The sequence below is a fragment of the Benincasa hispida genome, chromosome 9 (assembly GCF_027475165.1).
Source record: "Benincasa hispida cultivar pf3 chromosome 9, pf3_genome.v1.1, whole genome shotgun sequence".
Taxonomy (NCBI): Eukaryota; Viridiplantae; Streptophyta; class Magnoliopsida; order Cucurbitales; family Cucurbitaceae; genus Benincasa; species Benincasa hispida.
Genome location: NC_143486.1, coordinates 3,301,902 through 3,327,622, shown reverse-complemented (window position 1 = coordinate 3,327,622; position 25,721 = coordinate 3,301,902). Strand labels below are relative to the sequence as shown.

At 31.7% G+C, this 25,721-nt stretch overlaps 1 protein-coding gene and 1 long non-coding RNA gene across 3 annotated transcripts; both read right to left on the bottom strand.

The window, feature by feature from the left end:
- Nucleotides 1-603: 603 nt before the first annotated feature.
- On the bottom strand, nt 604-4,304 carry LOC120085186 (uncharacterized). Its single transcript, XR_016531777.1, has 3 exons — nt 4,166-4,304; nt 2,541-2,686; nt 604-1,187 (listed from the first exon to the last, which is right to left on the bottom strand). It is a non-coding gene; the product is annotated as an uncharacterized LOC120085186 (long non-coding RNA).
- A 3,351-nt stretch (nt 4,305-7,655) lies between these two features.
- On the bottom strand, nt 7,656-11,661 carry BRX-LIKE3 (BREVIS RADIX-like 3). 2 transcript variants are annotated; one of them, XM_039044305.2, is made up of 6 exons: nt 10,977-11,661; nt 10,581-10,808; nt 9,930-10,303; nt 9,170-9,308; nt 8,535-8,914; nt 7,656-8,028 (listed from the first exon to the last, which is right to left on the bottom strand). In XM_039044305.2, exons 2-6 carry the CDS (start codon nt 10,698-10,700, stop codon nt 7,950-7,952), a joined length of 1,092 nt encoding a protein of 363 aa, XP_038900233.1. In that variant the 5' UTR covers nt 10,701-10,808; nt 10,977-11,661; the 3' UTR covers nt 7,656-7,949. The 2 variants fall into 2 exon arrangements, with proteins under 2 accessions (XP_038900233.1, XP_038900234.1); XM_039044306.2 differs by having other exon boundaries at nt 10,963-11,558.
- Between the last annotated feature and the right edge of the window lie 14,060 nt (nt 11,662-25,721).

The following is a 25,721-nucleotide window of genomic DNA, read 5'->3' as shown; positions in this document are numbered from 1 at the left end:
TCGTAAGTACAGCTAGGCCAAAATTGCCGTTTTGCCCTGTAGTTATATCTAACTCCTTAAGTATCACTGATCCCGACGTTGAGGAATGAGTGAATTCCGTCTTGTGTAGTTGTGTTCCCAACTCCCAAATCAGACAAATTCCCAATATGGTAGGCTTATTGAGTTAGCGATCTGGCCACTCTCACCCATATAAATAAAAGGACTGCATTCATATGCAAGTGTTCACAACTCACTCAAGATTCAGGTCATGTCACCTAGTATGGTTATCCTAGTGAAATGTAGTCTCTATTATGAATAGTGTTATATAATGAGACTAATCACTTCGTGGTCCGATCTTATACAAACTCTCATGTATAAAACACCTCTGCTCACATGTCTCTACATAAATTATCAAGATCAGATTTACAACAATTGTAACATCTACAAAACAAGTCGTACTCATAGTGTACCAAGATAAAGTATCCAACCTTATTCATCTACTACAAACCATTTAGGTTATCACTTAAACATAATCCACCTGCATATCTCTGCATACATGTTTAAGCTACAGATGATAACCTTGGATGTTAGTTTATTGGTTTGTAGGTTTAATACTACTAAATGTCAAATAAAATATCTTATATTTTATTAAATAAATAAAATGTTTGTACGATACAATTACAAACTATAGGATCCTACGAGATTTAGGACATCAACAGGTTCTTGGTACAAAGTGTTTGTGACCAGTTCGAGGGAATTCGTGAAAAAAAATTTGGCTTTAAGGGTAAGTGTTATCTTTTCCCTAATTCCTTCTTTTTCAACATACTAAAAAATTATAATGCATAAATGTTTTTATGCTGTAAATTTGGGATTCTGTGAAAAATAAAATTGGGAACGATCCCCTTCCGCTACGGAACTTCGTCGTTTCTTCAACCATGGCTTTTGATGACAGATAAGACTCCACTCACGATGATCTTCCTAATTCAATGAACTCCTTTCACTGATGTTGAGTCTTAGGCTCTCCTAAGACTGTGAATCCCTTCTCCAGCAGCAAAGACTTAAGCTCCCCCTAAGTATGAGATCAACTTCAAAGTAGAACACTCCAACGAGTGAAAATCATGCACATCAGAATAATGAACAACGAGCAAGATAACAATGTAGAACAACTCGACCGTCGAACGTCTTGCTCCCTCAAAAACACAATGCAGCTAATAAAAAACGGCTTCCTTCAGAAAATAACCTAATATGACTTTTATAAACGGATCTAGAAAAAGGAAATAGCTCCCAAATTGGAAAAGATATGTCACGCCTTAATAAAGGAAGATATCAAACGGAACAAATCTGCTAGATATTTCCATATTAGGAAAAAAATATTTTGCAGGAAAAAACTTTGTTGTCACTAACTGATGTTAAGACTTTGTTTGAGTCAACTGCAGAAACCAATGTCTTAGAAAAAAAAAAATAAAGTCAATCAAATAAAATCTCTAATAAAGAGATCAAAGATTCGAATCCCACACCCTTATGTTATTGATCCAAAAGGAAAAAAAAAAAAAAAAAAAAAAAAAGTTTTAAGCCCAAGTTGTAAGTATCTATCAATATAAAGAAAGTTTAAGGTTAAGCTTTTACCATCCTTTGATTACTAATGTTCTTTTAATTCTTCTCTACGAAAACTTGGTTCTCACAGGAAATAAATACATAGCTGACGTTAGCTTTTGGTTCTTATTAATCTATAATTTTTTTTCTTTCTAAGGGTGGGAATATAACTATCGACCTTTAAAATGATAATTGGAACTATATATTCAGAGTGACCCTAATAATCTATGGTCTAAATTGTCTTTTAATATAGTAGCAAGCATTGACTTTCACCATATCGTTTGATTCCTAACATTCGCAGGTCTAGAAAGAAAAAGAAATGAAATTGGATATATAATATGAGAAACAGTAGGCAGCCACAGTGCATTAGTCAAAAGCAGGCAACAACCTTTATAGTAATATAATTATGAGCATAAAGCCTAATTTTCCAGCTTCAGTTTTAATTTTGATCAGTTCATAAAAATATTATTTACCTCTCAAGAATAAAACCTGAAAAACAAATACGTGTAGTTAAGTTTTCGACATTAATTTTTCTGTCATATTCAAATACATACATCTAACTCTTAGATATTAATTGACATTATATCCAGACATACATTAAATATCACAAATATTTAGTATCCATATCTATAAAATAATATCTACAACTCAAATTGGTTGTAAGTAAACTTAAACTTAAGAAAAATTGGGTGAATGAGTGGGTTTGGAGTACTGTCAGTGTCAAAGCTCATAGGTTGCCCAATAAATCGTGTTTTGCATCTTAATCCAAACTTCAAACTTAAACCTTCACTCCGAATAATCCTTTGAAGTTGGCTTTGCTAATCAGAAATGAAGACTTGAAGTAAATTAAGAAGATCCTAAGTTTGTGCAGTTCTTTCTCACAAACTAGTAAGAGGTTGTGTGTGGATGTAATATAGTAAATATAATGGGGGAAAACGGTTAATTTCAAAATTAAAAATCTTCAATACCTGAAGCCAACACGTCTAACTCCCTATTCTGCCACAGGCCGTGCCCCGGTATAGTGATATGGATATGGAGTCTCAGCTCATCCTTTCAACGCATGGAATCAGATTTTTCACCTCATTTTCAGATATTGGAAGGGTTAGGAAGTGAACTGCATAGGCGTTAGACGTAGTTGGTAACCATTTGATTTTTTATTTTTTGTGCTTAAAAATTAAGCCTATGAATACTATTTACACATATTGGTTTCTTTGTTTTATGTATATATTTTAGGAGTGTTTTCAAAATCCAGACCAAGTTTTGAAAAGTCAAAGTATCATTTTTTTTAAAAAAAAAAGAAATTGGCTAAAGAATCTAAATATTTACCTAGGAAAGATGAAAAATCAAAGTTGAGAAATTGTAAGAAAACAATCACAATCTTCAAAAACAAAAAACTAACAGTTATTAAACGAGGCCGTAGCTATTGAATAAGCCTTTGAACATGTATGATTACATAACTTATTCTCCTGGTTTTCTGTCCACCATCTTTGAGCTTGCCATCTATTGAACGATTCACGACCGATAGAATAAAAAGAACAAGAGGCAATATCCCTGGCTAGATATTTGAACTCATGTCTCTACAGCACATGTATTTTGACTTTTTATGAGGTAACAAGTGAGAGAGAAGAAACAGAAGTAACTTGCTGAAAGAATTCTAAGTGGAAAAAGCTTTTTAAAGAAGTTCCAATGATCTTTAACTCCGCTTGCTTCTGACTCCCGATGAGCCATTTGACGACCTTACTTTTCAAAGGGTTAGAAAACTAAGAGATCATTTCGCGTTTTCTTTTCTTTTCTTTTTTTTTTTTTTTCCCTCTCTAAGAATAGGTGCAGCACAAGAAGAGAGATATGGATTATTGACCCAAACAAGGGTAAAGGATAAATGGTTCATTTTCTAGGCTTTTCAAGAGTAATTGAGGGGTTATTCAGGGGTTAGGTCCCACTGAAGGACAAACTTAGAACTTAGTAGTAAACAAAATGTCAATTCACATTGAGAAGATTTCTAATTTCTACAATATCAAGATGAAAAAAAGACCTCAGTTCTCAAAGGCACTGAAAAAGTGAAAGGCTACAAATATCAGAACCAGAACAAGACGACAAACATTTGATCCACATTCAGACAAAATTGGAGTATTCACCAACAGCTCAATGCCAAACAACAGCCGAAACTAAGTCGTCTGAAATCCATCTAAGGCCTGTTTGATATGCAGTCTGAACTCTGTTTTATGTGTTCATATTCATTTGTAGATTCCACGTTCTTGATACATCGAAAAATAGATGAAACTACTCTATATATAAGCAAACATAAATTTCAAAGTAGAGTAAGCATTTATCGACAGTCGGAAACACAAAGAAACTATCCAGTTCCAGTTCATTTCATAACCTAATTGATTGCTCCAAATTTAGAAATAAATCGAGTATCAAGCTGTCGTGGACTATTAATCATTATCAAAAAAGTGAAGGCAGGTAAAATCAACCCGAAATTCCTCTAATTTTTCTTCATGCTTTCCTATAAGATTCAAATAAGAAAAATCCAGAAGAACAAGGAGTGCGCATTATGATCAAGTAGTAGAAATCAGGTCGACGAGTATTTTACCTGAGGAATAATCGCCCTTCTCCTTCGTGTTAGTTCTCATCCATTGCTGAGCTGCTTCGAGCAGCAGCGTACAACGGCCGTTAGCATCTCCGGAATCCCTGCAGCACACCATCTCTTTTCAATAGAATGTAATCAAAATGTTTCTTTCATTAAAATTTAATTTTCTTAAGGAAAAAAAAAATAAAAATAAATAATAACTTTTAATGCCTCTACTTTTAAGTTTAATTTCAATTAATTCTTACCTACATGAACAGTTCAAGTCATTTTTTAAAATTAATAAATTTATAATTTTATGAGTAATAGAACAATAGCCTTATTGCGTTTTAACGAATTGAATTTTAAAAGAAGTTGTTACATCGTTCATGTGGGTAGTTTATTGTTAGGAGTGTTCATGATTCAGTTCGGTTCGATTTGAAGCACAAACGGAATCGAACTACAAATTTTAAAAAGTGTATTTTTTGAAATCGAACTTAACCACACGTTCGATTCGATTTCACGAATTTTTGTTTTTTTGTTTTTTTAATTTTTTTTATATTTTTTCATATTTTTTAAATTTCTATGATTTGAAACAATGTATTTAAAAAAGGAAAAGTGCTTAGACGTCTTGTTCCTCGTCCATATTCTAGGCTCAGGCCCATTGCCACACTCTCTACCCATGCCCCTCTTACAAAAACACATCTACTAATGGCATGCATGAATAAATTCATCTTCAAAACATAAAAGATTTGGACATAAATCAACCATTCTTCCTCAAACTTACAAAAGAAGACTCGCTAGGATTGAAGGGCTAGCGTTCCTTGGCAGGCGGCGACGTGAGGTGAGAGAGGCGAAGACTAGTGAGAGAAGTGGAGACATGACGTGAGAGAGACGGAGACGTGAGGTGAAACTTACGATCTGGTATGAGCTGAGAGACAGAGTAACCACGACGAGACTTGAGAGTGAGAGATAGAGCGGCAACGGCAAGAGTGAGAGACAAAGCGACGCGCCAACAACATGAGACGTGAGAGGTGACAGTGAAGATTGAAGAAGAAAACCTAATGAAAATGAAATAACTTTATTTATATATATAAGCGGTTCGGTTCGATTTTAAATCGATTTTGAAGTTTGAAATCGAACCGAACCACATTAATTCGTTTTTGGTTCAGTTCTAGTTCGGTTTCAATTTTGTTTAGCATTCGATTCAATTTTAGCGATTTCAATGATCATCCCTACTTATTGTCATTATTTACCATGCTTCCATTCAAAGCTTATAAGACCTCTTCTCTTAATCTTCAAGAACTGAGTAGGTGGCAAATTCTATAAATATGTTCAACAAAGTCCTATGTTATAATAATCAATCACTACCCCTGGTATGTGCCGCTTTCCTAATCAAAGGAATTCGTGTAGGGTTTTGAATACAGTACTTCTTGTACCATCTACTCTGATGTTATCTTAAATCACCGATTAATCAAAAAATTTAAGCTAATTAATGAAGATAAATTTAATATTATATCATCTAACATATTTCTACCCATGAAATTACCCGATCATTTTGTCGAGTACCTTTGATATGATTCTCTCAAGCGTCCTAATATACTTTACTTGTAAAATAGAAATGAAATTTTCCAAGTACAAATCAATGAAATTTCATTTCCATTGTTTTTTAAGTATGTATATTGCTTTTCCGATTAAAAAAGAAAGGAAAAAATTGTAAGGTTAAAATAATGTTTTGGTCTTATATTCTAAAATTAACAAAAATCAACACCATATTAAGAATATTTGAATGCCAAAAAAAAATTAAAAATAAAAATTTTATTACTTACGTTAAATTATAAATCTAGTTCTTGAGCTTTCATTTTTGTGTTTAGCCCCAGACAAATTCTACAATGGTAAAAATTCATACTTATAATTTGTATCCAGTTGTTTGTGATTATTAAAAATGTTTTTTTAAAAAAAAATAGTTAAGGAAAACATAAAATTGATCGTTGGGGATTTTTACAATATCCGAAAGTTAGAGACTTATTAGATACTAATAAAATCAGACACGATTAAAAACTTGGAGGCCAATATAAATTTTAAAATTGAAAAGAAAAATAAACTAAGCATAAACTCATTTTGATCTTTAAATTTTCAATGTTATTCTATTTTTATCTCTAAACTTTCGAAGTATCCATTCAAATCTCGATTTTGTTTTACCTTTATTTTGACTTCAAATTATTAAAATTCCTTCAAGTATGTGCACATTACACATTTGTTTTTACGCTTGTTTTGGCTTCAAATTATTGACTTTGTTTCAAGTCTGTGCACTAATGTGATAAAATAAACATGCATTTGCTAATAGGTCAATTTTCGGTTAGATTAGTTGTAAGTAGATAAATTGTAGCACAAGAATCATAACTTTATTTTTCTTTTAAGTTTTCGAACAAAAAATAGTTGTGAAATTTTTTAAGAAAATTGTCAAAAATAGCATATTTAGATTTTTATCTTACAAAACTAACACGCTTTTTGAAAACTCGTAAAAATAGTTTTTCTAGCGAGATCGACCCCGAGAATTAGTTAAAAAAATCAATTTTTTCTTATTCTTGGTACATCTCGCCTGATTACACACCGAGATCGATACATCTCATCTGATTACACACCGAGATCGATACATCTCATCTGATTACACACATCTCGCCTAATTATACACCAAGATTGATACATTTCATCTTATTACACACCAAAATTTGTTAATTTTTATATGTAATCTTCTCAAATCTTATATTATTTTCAAATTTTCTCCTAATTTACTTATGATTACTAAATATTATATCAAATTATTGCATAAGTTTTCAAATTTTTAGCAAAATTTATATTTTTACAATTATATGAATTTCTAAATTTCCAAATGGATTTTGTAATTATCAAAATAGATTTTTTAAATTTTGAGAAAGATCAAAATTTTTGAAAAATTGAGTAAATTTTGAAATATATATAAAATATCGGTGTTAATCTTCTCCGAGATTCCACTGAGAAAGCTCAAATATACGAATTTCGATGATAATTATACCCGAAATTTCACCAAAAAAGCTCAAATATATAGAATCTCAATGTTATTTTGCCTGGGATTAACACCGAAATGCACATAATCTCGATGTATAATCTAGGGAGATATACCGTTTTTTAACTAAAAAGTTGTGGTCGATCTCGTCCGAGATGGATCCGAGTTCGAGACTAATTTTGTAAGGTAAAAACTTAAACATACTATTTCTAACAAATTTCCCAAGTTTTGAGGATGTCTTAAAATTTTGGAGACCAGAGACCAGATTAAGGACTATTTCCCCATCTCTGTCCCAGTCTCGATTTCCCATCCAATCTCATCCCAGACAGTCATGGAAGAAGGCCCAGAAGTTTGGGCCTCAAATCAGAGAGCTTGATGGGCCATTGAAAGCCCATAGAAAGAGAAATCTTTGGACAGGTCCACCCAAATGTACAACCACCATTAGTTCTTTCTAAAATGAGAGACAAAATGGACAACATGGAATATTGAAGTAGTATAGATTTTGTCATCTCTGCTATAACTTTTCCCTAAACTATTTCCCTAAAAGCCACCAACTTAACCAATGTTATATCTTTCAACATCCTTTGATTCCTAACAACCTAAGAAAGAGAGGTCACAAGTCACATAGAGAAGTCTAAATTGAAAGAGAAAGGGGCAGAGAGGATATGTAAAAAGAAAAAAGAAAGAGAAAAAAGAAACTGCAACTAAAACATCATTTGGCGATGAGGAAAAGGAGAAGATGCAATTCCAATTTAGTTACCCCCATCACAAATACTGTTCTTGTATCCTTGCTCTGTTCTCTTCCCACCATAATCTCGCATGCATTTCGCCGAACTTTTCTCGACTGCATCAAAACAATTTTTTTTGCAGTAAATCAGAAACAAGATGATTTTGAACACAAACCATCCCTATAGTTTCCAGCTTGATATACCAAAATGAAATTATGACAACTGACAATACAGGTATTTCGAACTCCAAACATGAAGAAGACTCAGTTTGTTTAAGACCAAGCTCAAGTTTGAAAGCCTAAATTCTGTACCAATTTATCATAGACTTGAAGTAATAATGTGGAGTGTCTAATTTCTAAACGATTTTTTAGTCCTACATGAAGAGGTAATATTTAGAAAGAACAATTATTCAATGAGACTAGCATACCTCACAATAACGGTTGAATGTGGATTAAAAAATTTGTATGCTCCTAATTTATCTCATACTTTTCTCTCATACATCTAATGGTGAAAAACTGTCAATCACATTGTGACGGTTTTATATAAAATAATTTCTCCAAATTGGTAGCGAGAGAAAAGGACAGTTTCTTTAGATGTTATGCTCATTAAGAATATTCAATACCTGAAACGGATGCGTCTCAGCTCTCTTGAGCCACCCGGCAGAGCCCGGATAGTGATGTAGACTCCCGGTTCGTCCTGCTCAATCCATTCAGTCTCCAAGTCACTAGCATTACTTACAGAAAGATCTTCTGACTGATCTCCCTCGCTGGTCCTCACAGAACCATCTACGGATGATGTCTCAGTTTTTGCGTCGTTTGTGCTGGAGGGTTTAATGGATGAAGCCAAACCACCTAAATCATAGCAATGAGGGGGTTGATTAGGACGGTGATCGAATGATTCTGATGACGAGTTTCCCAATGGGCGATTGGAGTTCTGAGGAAGCCGCTCGTTGGTTAAAGGCGGGGTTGCAGGACTGTCCTTAGCTGATTGAATCTTCAAGTCCTGGAATGGAATAGAATTCACTAATCATGTAACAAAAATCTACGATCATTGCAAAATGCAAACTTGCTGAATCAGAGAGACGATAGGCATCCTCGGGTGTAATTTTGACATTGTTAAATCACTTTTGTCATTTTCAAAATCAATTTTAATGGTATGAAAATTACATTTAATAATGTAAAATCAAACATTAAGTTGATTTTGAATTATTAAAGATGTTTTTTTGAGTGATTTATTAGTATGATGCTTGAAACTTACCTCGTCTTCTGAGCGTGGAGGGGATGGTGGGAGGGGAACAGCTTGGCTATTGAACCGCTGGACATTATACAATTCCATAACCTTCTCATAATTTTCCGCCCACCATCTTTGAGCTTGCCATTTGTTGAATAATTCACGGCTGATTGATGAAAAATTCAAATCCATGATTCTTATACATACGAGCATGAAAAAGAAAGAAATGGAGTAGAATGTTTAAATCCCAGCTAAATCACGAGACTCCCACCTCCTAAACTCATTTTACAGGACAAGGTAATTAGATCTAATTGAGAAGCAATTTGAAGAAGTTTCATTGCACCAGACAACAAACTATCTATACATTTTCACAGTCTGAAACTTCATCTTACAAACAAAACTACAGAAATCACTTCGACAAATGACCTCAGTTTACTACATCAATGTCAACCCAAAAATTTAAGTTGGTGGATTATAGTAAACATGAAACATGGTAACAGATTGCTGTAAGAAAATAGTCAAAATGAAAATTGGCTATGAACTTTAATCATGGTTAAGCATTTTTTTAAGGATGAAAATGATATTACAGGAGTTGAGACACTTCTAATCTAATACAATTAAATTACCATGCTGATCCAAAAGTTTATGTAGATGAGTTGCAGTAAATTTAACTCTGTGACTATATTTCAACAGTGTTTAAACCTTGACCGACACAAGCTGACAAACAAGTGATCCACTTCCAGACAAATTGGTATCTTCAGCAACAGTTGAATTATAGATGATTTACCTGAAACGAATCCGTTTGAGATCGTTTCCTCCCTGCGGAAATGAAACGAAAGTGATAAGCACACCAGGCTCCACTTGGGCAACCCATTCTTTGGGTTCGTCTTCTTCCATGAAAACAATTTCAGTTCGTCCACTTCCCGAAGCTGGAGTTCCTTCCCCACTTGACAGAGCTTTCAATCTGCCCTCCATTTCCTTTCCCCATTGCCTTGGCGTGGAATTTGAACTCCCAGTCCGCCTGTAGGAACAATGAAACCTCGCCGAATCTGACGCAGAATCAGATTCTGTATATTTATACTTACGGTTGTCACTAGATGAACCTGAACATGGCTTGCAGTTCTTGTAAGCTCCGGAGGCTTTCAACGCGATGTCCTTGATCTGAAAGTAGAAGAAAAAAATTCAGTCATAAACATCAATTTCACAGTAAAATGAGGTCTCAATAATGTCAAAAACAATACGGAAAACGTCAATTTCACATTAATTCATTGTCTGGCTTCTTTCCCCCAACTTCAAAAATCGAACTCCTCCATTTTGACTTCAAGAAAGTGTAAGAAATTGAAAGTAGAAGAGAAAATTTCCCTCAAATTTGTGCAGCAACCGACTTCATCTCCTTGAAATTTCAAAGAATAGAAACAGAAATACGGAGAATGTTTACCTGAGCAGTGAGAGCCTTGATTGTTTGTTTAGTCCTCGGTGTAGCAACGGAGTCTTCTCCTTCCTGCTGGTGCAGAGATCCATTGTTGAGCTGCTTCGAGCAGGCTATACACGTCAACATCTCCGGTACAGAAAGCAACAATCCACCAAAGGAATGGAAGAAAAAAGGAAAACCCAGTTCGAGAAGCTCAGTGACCGCGCAGAATCACAAGATCTTGTCTCTTATCAGCTAGAACAAGATAAAAAAGAAAGTAAACTCAAATCGAAAGGCCTGAGGAATACGGAATAATAAAGTAAAGCCGAAATAAAGCAGTGGGAGAATAAACAAAGAAAGAAACAAAAAACAGAAAGGAAAAGCAAATGGAATGAAGAGAAGTATTCACCAGTAACAACTTACGGATGAGAGAGGACAATAAAAAGGCAAAAGATTGAGTTGGAAAACGATCACGTCGAGCAGTCGCTTTCCATAACTTTCAATCAGGTCCCGTAGAAAGAAAAAGAAACAGATTATGGAGAAGAAGAAGAAGAAGGAAAAAGTTCGATTGGATTGGAAGTAACCAAATCGATTTCGAATCGTTGGGATTAGAGAAAGAGGGTTTCTACGCTACAAAATAAACTTTAAATACACAAACTCATCAGATTCTTCGTTTCTTCAATCGCATTCATTCGCGCAGGCTTTAATCTTCTTTTTCTTTTTTGCTTTTTCGTTTGCGATGGTCAGCGTGAAAGCCAGTTACGAGGAGTGAAACGCACTCAATGGTTTCTTCTTCATCTTCTTCTTCTTCCTCCTCTGGTTGTTGTTGTTCTTCTTCTTCTCTCTCTGTGGACCTTTGAGATTTGGGCTGCAGCAGCGTACAGAGACAGAGCCCTACACTCCGTAACGCTCGCTCCGACGCGGCGCGGCGCGGCGTAAAGCAGAGCCGGCCTATGGCTAGGTTTTGAATGCGTGGCGCAGCCGAGAGCCGCCGCCGTCGCCGCCGCCGCAGAGAGAGAGGCGTTTTTTTGTGTTTTTGGGAATTTGATATGATTCACTCACGAGGTTGGTACCCCACTCACGTGCGGTACCAACACTGTTTTGGATCCAGATAAATTCAAAGTAAAAATCAATTATTATTAGTTAAATTAGATGTAATGTAAATATCAATTATCAGCCTTCTTTGGTCATATGTCACTAAATGTGTTGTCCATTTGTTTCAAGATTATACATGTGTCCATGTAACCCACTTCTATTTATCAAATTGTCTTGGTGATCAATCCAAAAATGTTAGAGAATGTTGAGAAATCTATTCTTCGTTAGTTTATTTACTTTTTGTTATTTATTTATTTTATATATTTATATATTTATATAATATTATATTTATTTTATTATATATTATTTATTGTATTGTATCTTCTCTATATTCATGTTCTCGTTGTGCTGGTTGTATTCTTCAAATTCACAACACGTTATGAGCTCCTATTATTTTCCTCACCAAAGATAGATCCTAAAGGTATGTCGGTTTTCCCTCTTCGTTATAGTTAATAAGTTTAACGTTATTTTGCATATTTATTATCTATTAAATTGTTAATATAAATACAATATTATGGGTACTTGATGGCGAAATCCACCTGAAAGCTATGAGACTACGACATCCAATCATGACAAAGCAAAAGCTATAATTTTCCTTTGTCCCCACGAGGGATTAAAAATGAAGCACCTTACAATAAAAGATCCACATATCTTGTGAAGAAATTTGAAAAAGATGTATGATCATAAAAAAAAAACAGTTATTCTTCCTAAAGCTTGTTATGAATTGATGCACTTGAGACTACAAGATTTCAAATAAATGGTTACAACTCCACATTATTTCAAATCAGTTCAAAACTGTTGTTACGCGGAGAGAAAATTACTGATGTTGATATGTTAGAGAAGACATTTTCTACATTCCATGTCTCGAATATGCTCATGTAGCAGCAGTATCAAGAGAAATGTTTTACAATATTCTGAACTAATTTATGTTTTCTCGTGGCCGAACAAAATAACGAGTTATTAATTTAAAAAAATCATGAATCTAGACAACTGAAACGACATCATTCCCTGAAATGAATGCTTTGAATTTTAATAATAATCGTGGTCGAGGTCTGGTCAAGGTTGAGGTCGTGACGTGGCAAAGGAATAAATAATTATTATTTTCATGGTGGTCGTTCTAATCATTCAAATTTCAAAAGAACCACACCAAATTATGATCACAAAGGAAAAGTTTCCCAAAATAAGAGTTCAAAAAGCGTTAAAAAAAATCCTTTCGATGCAGAATGACTGGCCATTGGTCACGTATCTGTCGATGTCATATATCAAAACACTTAGTTGATCTCTATCAAGCATCCCTAAAGAAAAAAAGATAAAAATATGGAAGCAAATTTTGCATACAAGGAGAATGACATATTTGACCCATCCCATATGACAAATCGACAGAATTAATGAAACATCAAGTGTTTCCTTTAACTTTGAAAATATTTAGACTTAATGTTATTTTTTTTATTCATTTCCATGTTTTTTTCCCCTTAGTAGATGTTAACTTTTGTATATTTTAAATGTTGTTTCTTATTGTGATTATTTTGTTTTAATGAAGAAGTTTGGTCATTTTCATATGTTGGGTGACTAAAAAATGAGTAAACAATATCTATGTCTGGCAGATGATGCAACTACACATACAATACTTACAAGTAGAAAATATTTTTCGAAACTGACAATGTTGGAAATAAAAGTCAATATAATATCAGGTTCTGTAAACCTAATTGAAGGGTTTGGAAAAACAGATATTATTTTGCCTAGAGGAGCAAAATTTACAATTAACAATGCGTTGTTCTCTAGTCAAACAAAGAGAAATCTACTGAATTTTAAAGATATACGTTGCAATGGTTATCATATTGAGATCGATAAAAAGAATAATATGGAGTATTTTTATATTGAAGGAATCGAATTCCCGCAGAAGCGTGTGAACGCCCAGCATTTAGACATTTGATTTTTATGGAAACAAAAATAATAAAATAAAACATACATTTGTAGGATAAACATTCAAACAAAACTATAAACATGTTATAAAAGATGGAAAAAGAAAATAAATCAAAACTCACCTTTGTTAATTCTTCTAGTTTTCTCTTTTACCGTTATCAATGATCTTGAACTTCTCCAATGAAGAATGACACCACTAACAAAGTTACCTTACTATTCTCTATGATTCCAAATAACTTGGAAGAATGGACTCCAAGAACTTTTGAGGAGGAAAATGGTAGATAATTTTTAGAGATAAGTTAAAGAAAATGTGGAAGCATGGAGACTAGGTTTTTTTGTGTAATGAAACCCTTTTTTCACTAAATGGCTATAAGGATATATTTATATGGAGAAGGATTAACGCTTTATCGAAGTATTTTCTTTTATACCCTTAGTGCCAATTAATTAAATAATCCTCATTTAATTAGTTGGTACATTAATTAAATAGTCATATATTAAATCTCATTTAATATACATTTAATTAATTATCATAAATATCATATATTTATACTTACCTCCAATCTTCATCGTTTCTTAATCAATTAAATAACTATGGTGTTAATTAACATATAAAAATCACATATGTGCATGTATACATCTCTTTATGAATCCAATTCATATAAATCTAATATTTTAATCTTATTTAAATATATATCTCTTACATAATTTGGATTATATATCATATCTATAATTAACCATTATATATTAATCTCATTAATATAAAATTCCATCGTTTAATTTGAACAATTTAAATCATTCTCCATCACTATCCTTCAGTGAGCTAACAAGAGAACCTTATGGACCTATAGATTAGAAACTCAAATGATATGCGATTAATTGATTAAACTTCTTTAATCCAATTAATCAATATTCATTAACTACCGATCACTCCACTAAAGATTGATAGTTGCACTCTTCGTACTGTAGATATATTTCTGTGTCCACGGATATAACCAATCAACAATAAGTCAACCCTTCACAAAACGCTCATAACTATAGTTGAGTCAAATTATCGTTTTCTCCCTATAGTTATATATAATTCCTTAAGTATCACTGATCCCTCTAATGAACAAACAGTTTATAGTCAAACGATAAACTAACATCTCTCGACCTAGTGAGAGGTTAAGGCCTCAATGTTCAAGACCCGGAATCAGCTATTAAGGGAGCAATTTATCTACTTTCCCTAAAGAGGGGAATGAGTAAATTCCATCTTGTATAGTCGTGTTCTCTTTACTCGGACAAATCCTCAAAATGGTAGACTTGTTGAGTCAGCTAATCTGGTCACTCCCACCTATACAAATCAAAAGATCACCCTCGTAAACTCTTCACAACTCATTCAGGATCAAGGTCAAGTCACCTATGGTTTTCCTAGTGAAATGTAAGTCTCTATAGCAACGGTGTTATAAAGAGAAACTATCCATTTCGCAATCTAGTCTTATACAAACTTTTTGTATAGAATACCCTTACTCGCATGTCTCCACATGAATTATCAGGATCAAATTATTTGTAGCACTTTACTTAATTGTAACCTCTACAAAGTGAGTCGTATTCATAGTGTCACCAAGATAAGGTATCAAGCCTTATCCATATACTACAGACCATTTAGGTTATCACTTAAACATGATCCACTTGTATGTCTCTACATACATGTTTAAGTTTCATCAGATAACCTTGGTTCTTAGTTTATTTGATTGAATTAATGCAGTTTAAGTGTCAATAAAATACCTCTTATTTTATTAGATGTGTAATTTGCCTTTGCAAACTGCAAGATACATGAGATTTAGGACATAAACTCCAACTCCATTGTCTCATGTGAAAAATATATACTAGAAGAGTTGTCTGTTTTATCTTCTGGATTATATTATACTCGTATACGAGTAATTGAAACATATGCAACAGTGAACCCGAAGTTCATGAATTCAAACATATTTACAATTTGGCATGACATATTAGGTCATCCTTGATCTATAATGATGAAAAGAATTATTGAAAATTCAAATGGAAATCTATCGAAGAGTCAGAAGATTATTCAATCCAATGAATTATCATGTGATGTTTGTTCTCAAGAAAAATTAATCATTAGACCATCACCAGTAAAAGTGGAGACTGAATCACCTACATTTTTAGAACGAATTCATGGTGATGTTAAAGAGAAACCGATGAAGGTCCTTGTGTGGAAGCGGGCACCATTCCCAATTTTAATTTTTCACAGAACTTTAAATTACAGAAACAAAACAGTTATGCATTATCAAACATAAATTACAGCATGTTTTTTGGGAATAAATTAGGGAAGAAAACGACATACCCTTAAAGCCATTCAAGTATTTCCTCTTGATCACGATCTCTTTAGTTTCCAACTAGACACCACCACTTGGGAACCCTCTAGTATTCTCTTTAGGGATTAAGAATTCAAGCAAAAGTTGTGGGTTTTGCTTGAATTATTAGAAGAGGGAAAAGAGAAAGGAGAAGGAATGAATTTCATTTGTGTAGCTGTGTTCTCAGCTCCCCAATCAGACAAATCCCCAAAATGATAGGCATATTGATTTGACAATCTGGTCACTCTTACCCATACAAATCAAATGACCGCCTTCATAAGCAGGAGTTCACAACTCATTCAGGATTCAGGTCATGTCACTTATGGTCATCCTAGTGAAATATAAGTCTTTATTATTAACGGTGTTATATAATGAGACTAATCATTTTATGGCTCGGTCTTATACAAACTCTTTGTATAAGATACCCTCACTCACATGTCTCCACATGAATGATCAAGATCAGATCATTTATAGCATTTTACAACACTTGTAACATCTACAAAACGGGTCGTATCCATATTGTTACCAAGATAAGGTACCCAGTCTTATCCATCTACTACAGACCATTTAGGTTATTATTTAAACAAGATATATTCGTTGTCTCTACATGCTTGTTTAAATTACATAAAATATACTATGATCTTAGTTTATTGGATCGAGTGTATGCTTATAAAATAATAATTATTTTATTATTAACAATTTGTTTATACAATGTTTACAAGATTTAGGACACCAATCTCAATAGATATACGTGGACTTATTAACCCGCCAAGTAAACCATTTAGATGTTTTATGGTATTAATAGACGCATTCAGTAGATGGTCACACGTGTGCTTATTATCAAGTCAAAATCTTGCATTTACAAGATTACTTGTTCAAATAATTAAGTTAAGAGCACAATTTTCTGATTATACAATTAAGACCATTCGTCTTGATAATGCTGGTGAATTTATATCTCAAGATTTTGATACTTATTGTATGTCAATTAGGATAAATGTTTAATATCCTGTAGCTTATGTTCATATACAAAATGGTTTAACAGAATCATTCATAAAACGTTTGCAGTTAATTGGTAGACCATTACTTACGAGAGCTAAGTTTCCCACATCTGTGTGGGGACATGCTATTTTACATGCAGCGTCACTTGTACGCATTAGGCCAATATCTTATCATAAGTACTCGTCATTATAATTAGCTTATGGCCATGAGCCAAATATGTTCCATTTGAGATTTTTTGGATGTACAGTATATGTTCCAATTGCTCCACCACAACGTACTAAGATGGGTTCTCAAAAGAGGTTAGAGATATATATTGGAGATTCCTCATCAATTATCAAATATCTTGAACCCTTGAGGGTGATGTATTTACTGCATGATTTGCTGATTGTCATTTTAATGAGACAAAATTTTCAGCATTAGGGGGAGGAGTTAAGAAGTTGGAAAAAGAAATTACATAAAATGCATCGTTATTGTCTCATTTAGATCCTGTATAGGTTAATGTGAACTTAAAGTTTAGAAGACAATTCATTTGTAAAATATAGCAAATCAGTTACCAGATGCATTTATAAATACAAAGAAAGTAGCTAAGTCAAATATACCAGCTGCAAATGTTCCATCGAAAATATACCAGTTGCAAATGTCCCATAAAAAATTGTTATCCTAACACAACAAGTTATCACTAATGAGTCTGGAACATGTCAGAAGCGTGGTAGACCAGTGGGTCTCAAAGATACAAATTCTAAAAGAAAAATAATTAGTAGTCAAGAAAACTTGGTTGAGAATGTAAATACCCATGAAGAAATTCAGGACATGACTGATAAGGAATGTGAAATAAATAAAGATAATAGTGAGATTTTAATAATCTATGTTATGACAGGAAAAAAATGGAACTGAATCCATGTAGTTATTGACAACATTTTTGCGTATAATGTTGCTCTTGATATTATATCTGAAAATGAGAATTCTAAACCACAATTTGTTGAAGAATGTCGACATAGAAAATATTGTTTTCAGTGGAAAGAAGCAATCGAGGCAGAATTAAACTCACTTTCAAAATGTCAAGTTTTTGGACCAGTGGTCCGAACATCATAAAGTGTCAAACCTGCGGGATACAAATGGGTATTTGTGAGGAAAATAAATGAAAATAATGAGGTCACAAGATATAAAACAAGACTAGTTGTACAAGGTTTTTCACAGAGACCTGGTATTGATTATGAGGAGACATATTCTCCAGTGGTGGATGCAATTATACTAATTTATTTAATTGGTCTAACTGTGTATGAAAATCTGAATATGTATCTTATGGATATAGTCACAACATATTTGTATGGATCTCTTGATAATGATATTTATATAAGTATCTTAGAGGATTTAAGGTACCTAAAATATATAAAGCAAATTTTCAGGAATGGTATTCAATAAAGTTGCAGAGATCGCTATATGGAATGAAACAATGAGGATAAATGTGGTACAATCGCCTGAGTGGATATTTATTGAAAGAAGGATATCAAAACAATCCATTATGTCCACGGGTTCTTAAAAAGAAATCCCAGTCATGATTTTCTATTATAACTGTATATGTGAATGACTTTAAAATAATTGAAACTTCTAAAGAGCTTTCAAAGGCAATAGAATATCTTAAAAAAGAATTTGAGATGATAGATCTTGGAAAAATAAAAATTTTCCTTGGCTTGCTAATTGAACCATTAGTAGATGAGATTTTTGTTACATGGACAAAGCACATCCATTGCATATTCCAATGGAAGTTCATCCACTAGATGTGAAGAAAGATATATTTTGACCTCAAGATGATAATGAAAAACTTCTTAGTCCTGAAGTACCATATTTTAGTGCATTTGGTACACTTATGTATCTTGCTAATAATACAATACCAGATATTGCATGTTCATTAAATTTATTAGCAAGATTAGTTTTTCTCCAACAAAAAGACATTAGAACGAAATTAAACATATATTCCGTTATCTCCGAGGAACGATCGATATGGGTTTATTTTATTCAAATAAATCAAAATTTTATCTAGTTGGTTATGTAAATTTTGGATATTTATTTGATCTACACAAAACTAGATCTCAAACAAGTTATCTGCTCACACGTGGAAGTACTGTCATATCATGGTGATCGGTGAAACAGACCATAATAGCCATTTCCTCAAATCATGTTGAAATTCTTGCAATTCACGAGGCTAGTCGAGAATGTGTATGGCTAAGATCAATGACTCATGACATTCATGGAACATGTGGTTTGTTTTCTAGTAAAAATCTTCCAACGATATTATACGAAAACAACATAACATGCATGTCCCAAATCAAATGAGGATATACTAAAGGAGATAGAACAAAACATATTTCACCGAAACTTCTCTACACTTATGATCTTGAAGAAAATGACGACATCACTGTATAAAAATTTGTTCGAAAAATAACGTAATAGACTTATTTATAGAGGCATTACCCACAACAACCTTTGAAAAAACCGGTGCACAACATTGGAATGCGGCGACTCAGAGATCTCAAGAGATGTTTCCATGAGTGGGAGTGAATATACTTTTTAAGAGTATTGGATTATATGAAATATGTGCTATTTTTCCTTCACTAGATTTTTTTCCCAGTGAGTTTTTTCCTAGTAAGGTTTTAACGAGGCATATTTCATATATAATGGGCATCTAAGGGGAAGATATTATAAATATGTTAAATTAGATGTAATGTAGATGCCCATTATTAGTGTTCATTGGTCATATGTCACTCATCCATTACCCCATGTGTTGTCCATGTGTCTCAAGATACACTATTAATGTCCATGTAATCTACCTCGTACTTGTTAAATTACCTATAAATAGTGGCATTTGGTGGACTTTGAAAGACACATATTGGTGATCAATCCAAAAATATTGGAGAAAGCGGAGAAATCCATTATTTGTTATTTTATTTACTTTTTGTTATTTATTTATTTTATATATTTATATATTATATTATATTTATTTTATTATGTATTATTATTCGATTATATTTTCTCCATATCCGTGTTCTCGTTGTGTGTCGTTATACTCCTCAAATTCACAACAATATTATTTTTTAGTAGAATATTTGGCATTTTGACTAAACTGAAATGTCAATTGAACTCTGAAAAATAATTGGAAAAATAGATTTTTGGTCCCTGAAATTTAGAATTCAGTTTCTATTTAGTCTCTAAGTTTTAAAATATTACACATTTAGTCCATAAATTTTGAGTTTGGTTTCAATTTAACCATTAGGTTTCAAAATACTCCAATTTTATCCTTGACATTTGATTATGACTTCAATTTAATCCCTATGTTTTAAGATTTAGGGCTTGTTTGGATTGATTTGAGAAAAAAAAATAATTTTCAAAAACTCATTTTTATTTAAATACTTTTGATAAAAATGGATTAAAACACACTCGAAAAACTACTTTCAATAGTTACCAAACACTCCAATTTCTTTCAAAATAACTTATTTTTTAAATTAAATACGTAAAAATGTATTTCAAACATACCTTTATATTTTTCATCTCAATTTTTCACAAAATACTCTCTTTCTGTCTTTAGAGTTAATTTATATTAATAAATTAAAAAATGTTAAAAGAATCATAATTAATTAAGTTTCACTATTATTGTCACTTTTAAGATTAAATTTAAAATTTTACTTCACAATTATTTTCAATTAGTTGATAAAAATTAACTTCAATGATTGAATGTGAGTATTTAATTAAAAAAAAATTGGGGTTAAAAATGTATAATCTTGAAATACAAAGACCAAATTGAAATAAAACTCAAATTTTAAGGGTAAAATTATAACATTTTGAAATTTATAAGACTAAATTGAAACAAAACTCAAAACTTAAGTACTAAATGTGTAATATTTTAAAATCTATGAACCAAATAGAAACTAGAACCAAAATATAGGGACCGAAAATTTATTATTTCCAAAATAATTCATACAATTAATTTAATCCAAACTATTAATTTTATTAATTTGAATTAGTTTGTATAAATATTAGTTTAGAATTTTAAATTATACAAATTTAGGGTATAAAATGAAGTTTTACCCAAAAATCAAGTATGTTTTTCTTTAAAGAAAAAATCAAACAAAAAGTTAAACATATGTTTTGGTCCCTTGATTTTAGATATTATGTTAATTTAGCTTTTACCATCTAAAAAGTTTAATTTTATTTTTAATATTTTTAATTTTAAGTCCAAATGTTTGTGAATATTAAAATTGGTTGAAGATAAATTTATAAGGCATGATGCTAGCTTAATGAACTGACCAAAATTAAGGAAAATAGAAGAAAAGTCATCCAAGAGATTAATAATCAAATTTTCTGCTACTCTTCGATAAATTATAAACTTTTTATTTATTGGATGATCTTTATGACTATCAATTTTTTTTTTTTTTTTTTTAAAGAAAGTCAAGCAAGTAACTAACAAAAACTAATGGAACGTTTGAAGCAAAGACTTAGTTATAATAGTCATAGGTTATTATAGTTGAGTTATAATAATTTGTGTTTGGGTATAGATTATTTTAGTTTCGATTATAATAGTATGTGTTTGAGGTGTAAGCTACTGTAGTTTGAGAAAGAAATAATAAATATTGTAACAAAGAATTAAAACAATAATTAATGTAAAATAGTAAAAACTGTAGCAAATTGGATTTTGAAATAGTGTTAATTGTAGCTAATTGAGAAATATAAAATAATATTCTTGTAGCAAGATGTGGTTATTATAGTCTTAGCATAATCCTTGCCCCAAGCAAATCCTAAATAATTACATCACAAGCTATAAACAAAGAAAACTACTCATGGTAAGGGAAAGCATTGTTAATGCAATTTTCTTCTTTGTTTTCTGACCTTGATTTACTATACCTTGTTGGCACCCTTCATAAAAGAAAAGGTCTAATATGGTCGGAAATGCAAATCTTTAGCTCTACGAGGACTAAAAAATGACCCAAAATGTAATAAGTCTGTGAGATTGGATTGAAGGGTCCAATACCTTTTTTCCCAAGGCATGCGTCATAGGATTATGAACCCTATGAACGCGATAAAAAGAAACATTCTCAAAACATGTACCATGTCTCTAGACTCTAGCCTCATCAATATAGAAGGTTACTTTAATGATATCAATCCAAATCTCATCTATCAACTTAATTACTTCTAGATAAAATATAACATGTAATATGACATATATGTTTATAATTAGTCGTCAATTTTAACGTCGATCAACTATGATCAACTAAATTGAAATTTTTTGGAGCATAAAAGTTTAAATTTAATATTTTTAAAACAAGGGATAAATTGGAAAGAAAAAAAAGACTAAAGCACAAATTTAGCCCCAAAAAGATCTAACATGTCTTCCCTCTATGATTTTTTCGAGTTAAATTATAAAGTCAAGGTTGAATTCATTTTTTATATTGACACAAAAGTAAATAGTTTAAGAAATTTACACAATGTAAAGTATTTAAGAACTAAATAGGTAATCTTAAAAAATTTGTTAACCTAAATATAGTTCAACTTAACCTTTAAAAAAAGGTATAGTTCGACTGATTGAGATTTTTATCCCTCTAGATTCAAATTTTTTTCTCTATATATTATTAAACTCAAAAGAGAAAAAAAAGTATAGTTCACGATCCGACAGTTGATTTTTAAAGATAAATATATTAACTAAGTATGACTTGGGTTTAAAGTAAACTTGTAATTTATTCATTTTTAATAATAATAAAAAATGCCTCCATACATATTAATAAATGCAATTTTAAATGCTATATATTTATTCTTGTAATGATATTTAAAATTCACGCGGAGAAATGAGGGTTTTATTTATTTTTTTCCCCTCTTTTCATTTTATGAATACTATATTACAAAGAAAGGTTTGGGAAGAGTACACTGCTATAAAGAGAAAATTTCACGAGTCTCTATACTCTTTGTTTAATGTTCTATAATGTTAACGGAACAATTATTTCATTAATAATATTATACATGTTTTTCTTACTCAAGTACATAAATGCTAACTATTTATGCATTAATAACGCTAACACGAGCTTAGTTTAATCTATTAGACATTTTTATCACTTATTCCAAAACGTCATAGAATTTGTTTGAGATTATTTTTCAAATTAGTTAAAAAAAATAATATTTTTAACCACTTGAAAAATTATAACAAACAAATTCATAATATTTAAAGTAGTTTATGCATTACCATTTTGTATAGTTAGAATTTAGATAATAACACATGTAATATATACTATGTGTTCTAAAAAGAATGATCAATTTTAATGAGTTAAATGCCAACATCCATTTAATTAAAAATATATATGTGTACTCTTTCACTTCAGAATTTACTCCAAATAAATTACTTTGTTACAATGGGGTTGATACTATAGAAACTTTCGATATTACTGCATGGTTTGAAACTTTCAATGACATAAGGGTAGTAGTAATTGGTATATGACATTTTCTTGAATTTGGATGTTCAAGTTCTCATACATTGTTGAAGGTTACCCGAGCAAGGCCTATAATTTACGAGTATGCTCAAGTCCAAGGGAAAATAGGATGTAGCATGGAGAACCACACCTCCCAAAAGGGAAAAGTCAGACCATCGATTTTTGAGTAGATTAACCATGTCAAAAGAATTATACTGATTGGGAATAACTAAACTCGGATGCTCTACAACCTTGAGGGTCGCAACGATCCTGACATCATCGATGTTACACCTAACCACAAGCAGTTGTCATAAGAAATACCTGGTAAATAGCCTCATTTGATAACCCAAATGAGAGAAGTACTTAAGTAGACTTCAAAAGAGAACTCTAACTATCTTTCCTATATTATCTAAACTAAATATTCATTATACTAATTAAAGTTTGATATCATATTGATGCAAGTACTCTCATGCAAGTTAGCTTGAATCACAAGATCGAAATAGGGCACCCAAAGTCCGCATGCGAGTTTTCCATGCCAACATATCCTATGTCCTATATTTGTTATAGTGAGAAACTATAACAAAATAAAATACCAAATCTTGTAATTTAATTAAGGTAATTTGAATTATGAAATCCCGTTGTACTAAAAGAAAAATTAATTATGAAGGGATGCAAACAAATTAAATTAACGTTAAAATGAAGAAAGAGAGTGGAGATTGGCTGTCATTTTGGCAGTAGTGTGGAGGGAGGGGCGTCCCAAGCCGCTTAGGAACCGACTCGACTTGGGAGAAATAAATGGCTCAATCTCCACTTCCATACAAAACCAAAGGGATTGGAACCCAAGCACTGTGCGCACCGTTTTTGTCGCTAGTTGTGTTTTTTACCCAAATCCAAAATATTCCATTTTAATTCCCTTTTTTTAAAATAATAATAATAAATTAACCAAATTTATGTTAGAGAAAATATTATTTTGGTATTTGAATCTAATATTATATAGTTACATCCTTAAGTTTTATTATCTTACAATTTTTATCTATGAATTATAAGTTTATTTTTCATTTGGTTCTAGATTTCAATATTTTATATTTAAAGTTAATTTTTATTTTACTAATTTAAAATAAGCATGTTGTAAAATTTTAATTTATTTTAGTTTCTACAAAAGTAGTGAAAATTAATTATATTATAATTAATCTAATCATTTTAAATTAATCAATATTAAAAGTGAATATTTAAGGAAAAATCAAGACTAAAGTTTAAATAAAAAATGTATGATAAAGACTCAATTTTTTTTTAGTACAATAGGAGTAGGGAGATTAGAATCACAAATCTCTTGGTCGATGACACCATGCGACAATTGAGCCATGCCTGCTTTCACGTAAAGACTCAAAATTAACTTGTTAGATAACATTTAAATAATTCATTTAATTTATCATGCAAATATTAGATTTATATTGTAAATTGACAAAAGGTCCGAATTTTACTTCTCGATGTTCCATTCCTCCAAATTTGTATCAAAATGTTATTGTAAGTTGTCCATTAACAAGTAAGGATTAAATGAAAAATTCTTAAACAAACAATACTAAAGCACACATATTCCTCCTAAAATTTGTAATTTTGACACAATTTTTTGAAGTCAATCTGAATGCAATTCAATTATGTTAAATTTTTTAATCCAACACTAATATGTCAAGGCACAAAGCCAACATGCATACCCAACCCAAAAGTATTAGAAAAATAGCATGGAATAGTGTGCATCCTAAAAGAAAAATAGCATAAGACCGACCAATCAGATTGGTAAATATATACCAATCGAAAAATAAACGAGCTAGAGCCGAACTGGAATCTTGCAACCTCAAGTCCCAAAGAAGTCCTAACACTACCTACCATCACACATAATCATGGGCATGTGACCAAAGACAGACTTATAAATAGCCTTAACAACCACCTCGGGGAAAGAGGTAAGTACTCTCAAAATAAGAGAGCCGACCTTAAATCTTTGAATGCTTTGTCGAATAATTCACCCGTTGTACTAACTTAGGCACATACTAGTATGAAAATCTCTTCTGCAAGTCAATTTGAATAAGATCGAGATCAGACTAAAAGAGAGTAAGTCGAAAGTCAAGATCATCGAATACTATTAAAGCAGAGTAAATAAATCTGCTATATCATTTATTAACCAAAAGAGGCCTATAAAAGGCATAATTACAACAGTGATTAACCATTTAACTACCCGTATAACAAAACTTATAACAAAATATAAACTAATTTCTAATACTCCCCCTCAATATGGTGTGGTTATATCAAGAATACCCATCTTGGATAGTAAGGAGAAAAACAAAGTTTTGGGC

Bases quoted from the DNA above. Each gene is read 5' to 3' on its own strand.
- BRX-LIKE3 (XM_039044305.2), bottom strand. From the start codon at position 10,700: ATGTTGACGTGTATAGCCTGCTCGAAGCAGCTCAACAATGGATCTCTG. The intron at 10,304-10,580 runs GTAAACATTCTC...TTCTACTTTCAG, and splicing joins TCAAGGCTCTCACTGCTCAG to ATCAAGGACATCGCGTTGAA. The intron at 9,309-9,929 runs GTAAATCATCTA...TTCATCAATCAG, and splicing joins CTCAAACGGATTCGTTTCAG to CCGTGAATTATTCAACAAAT.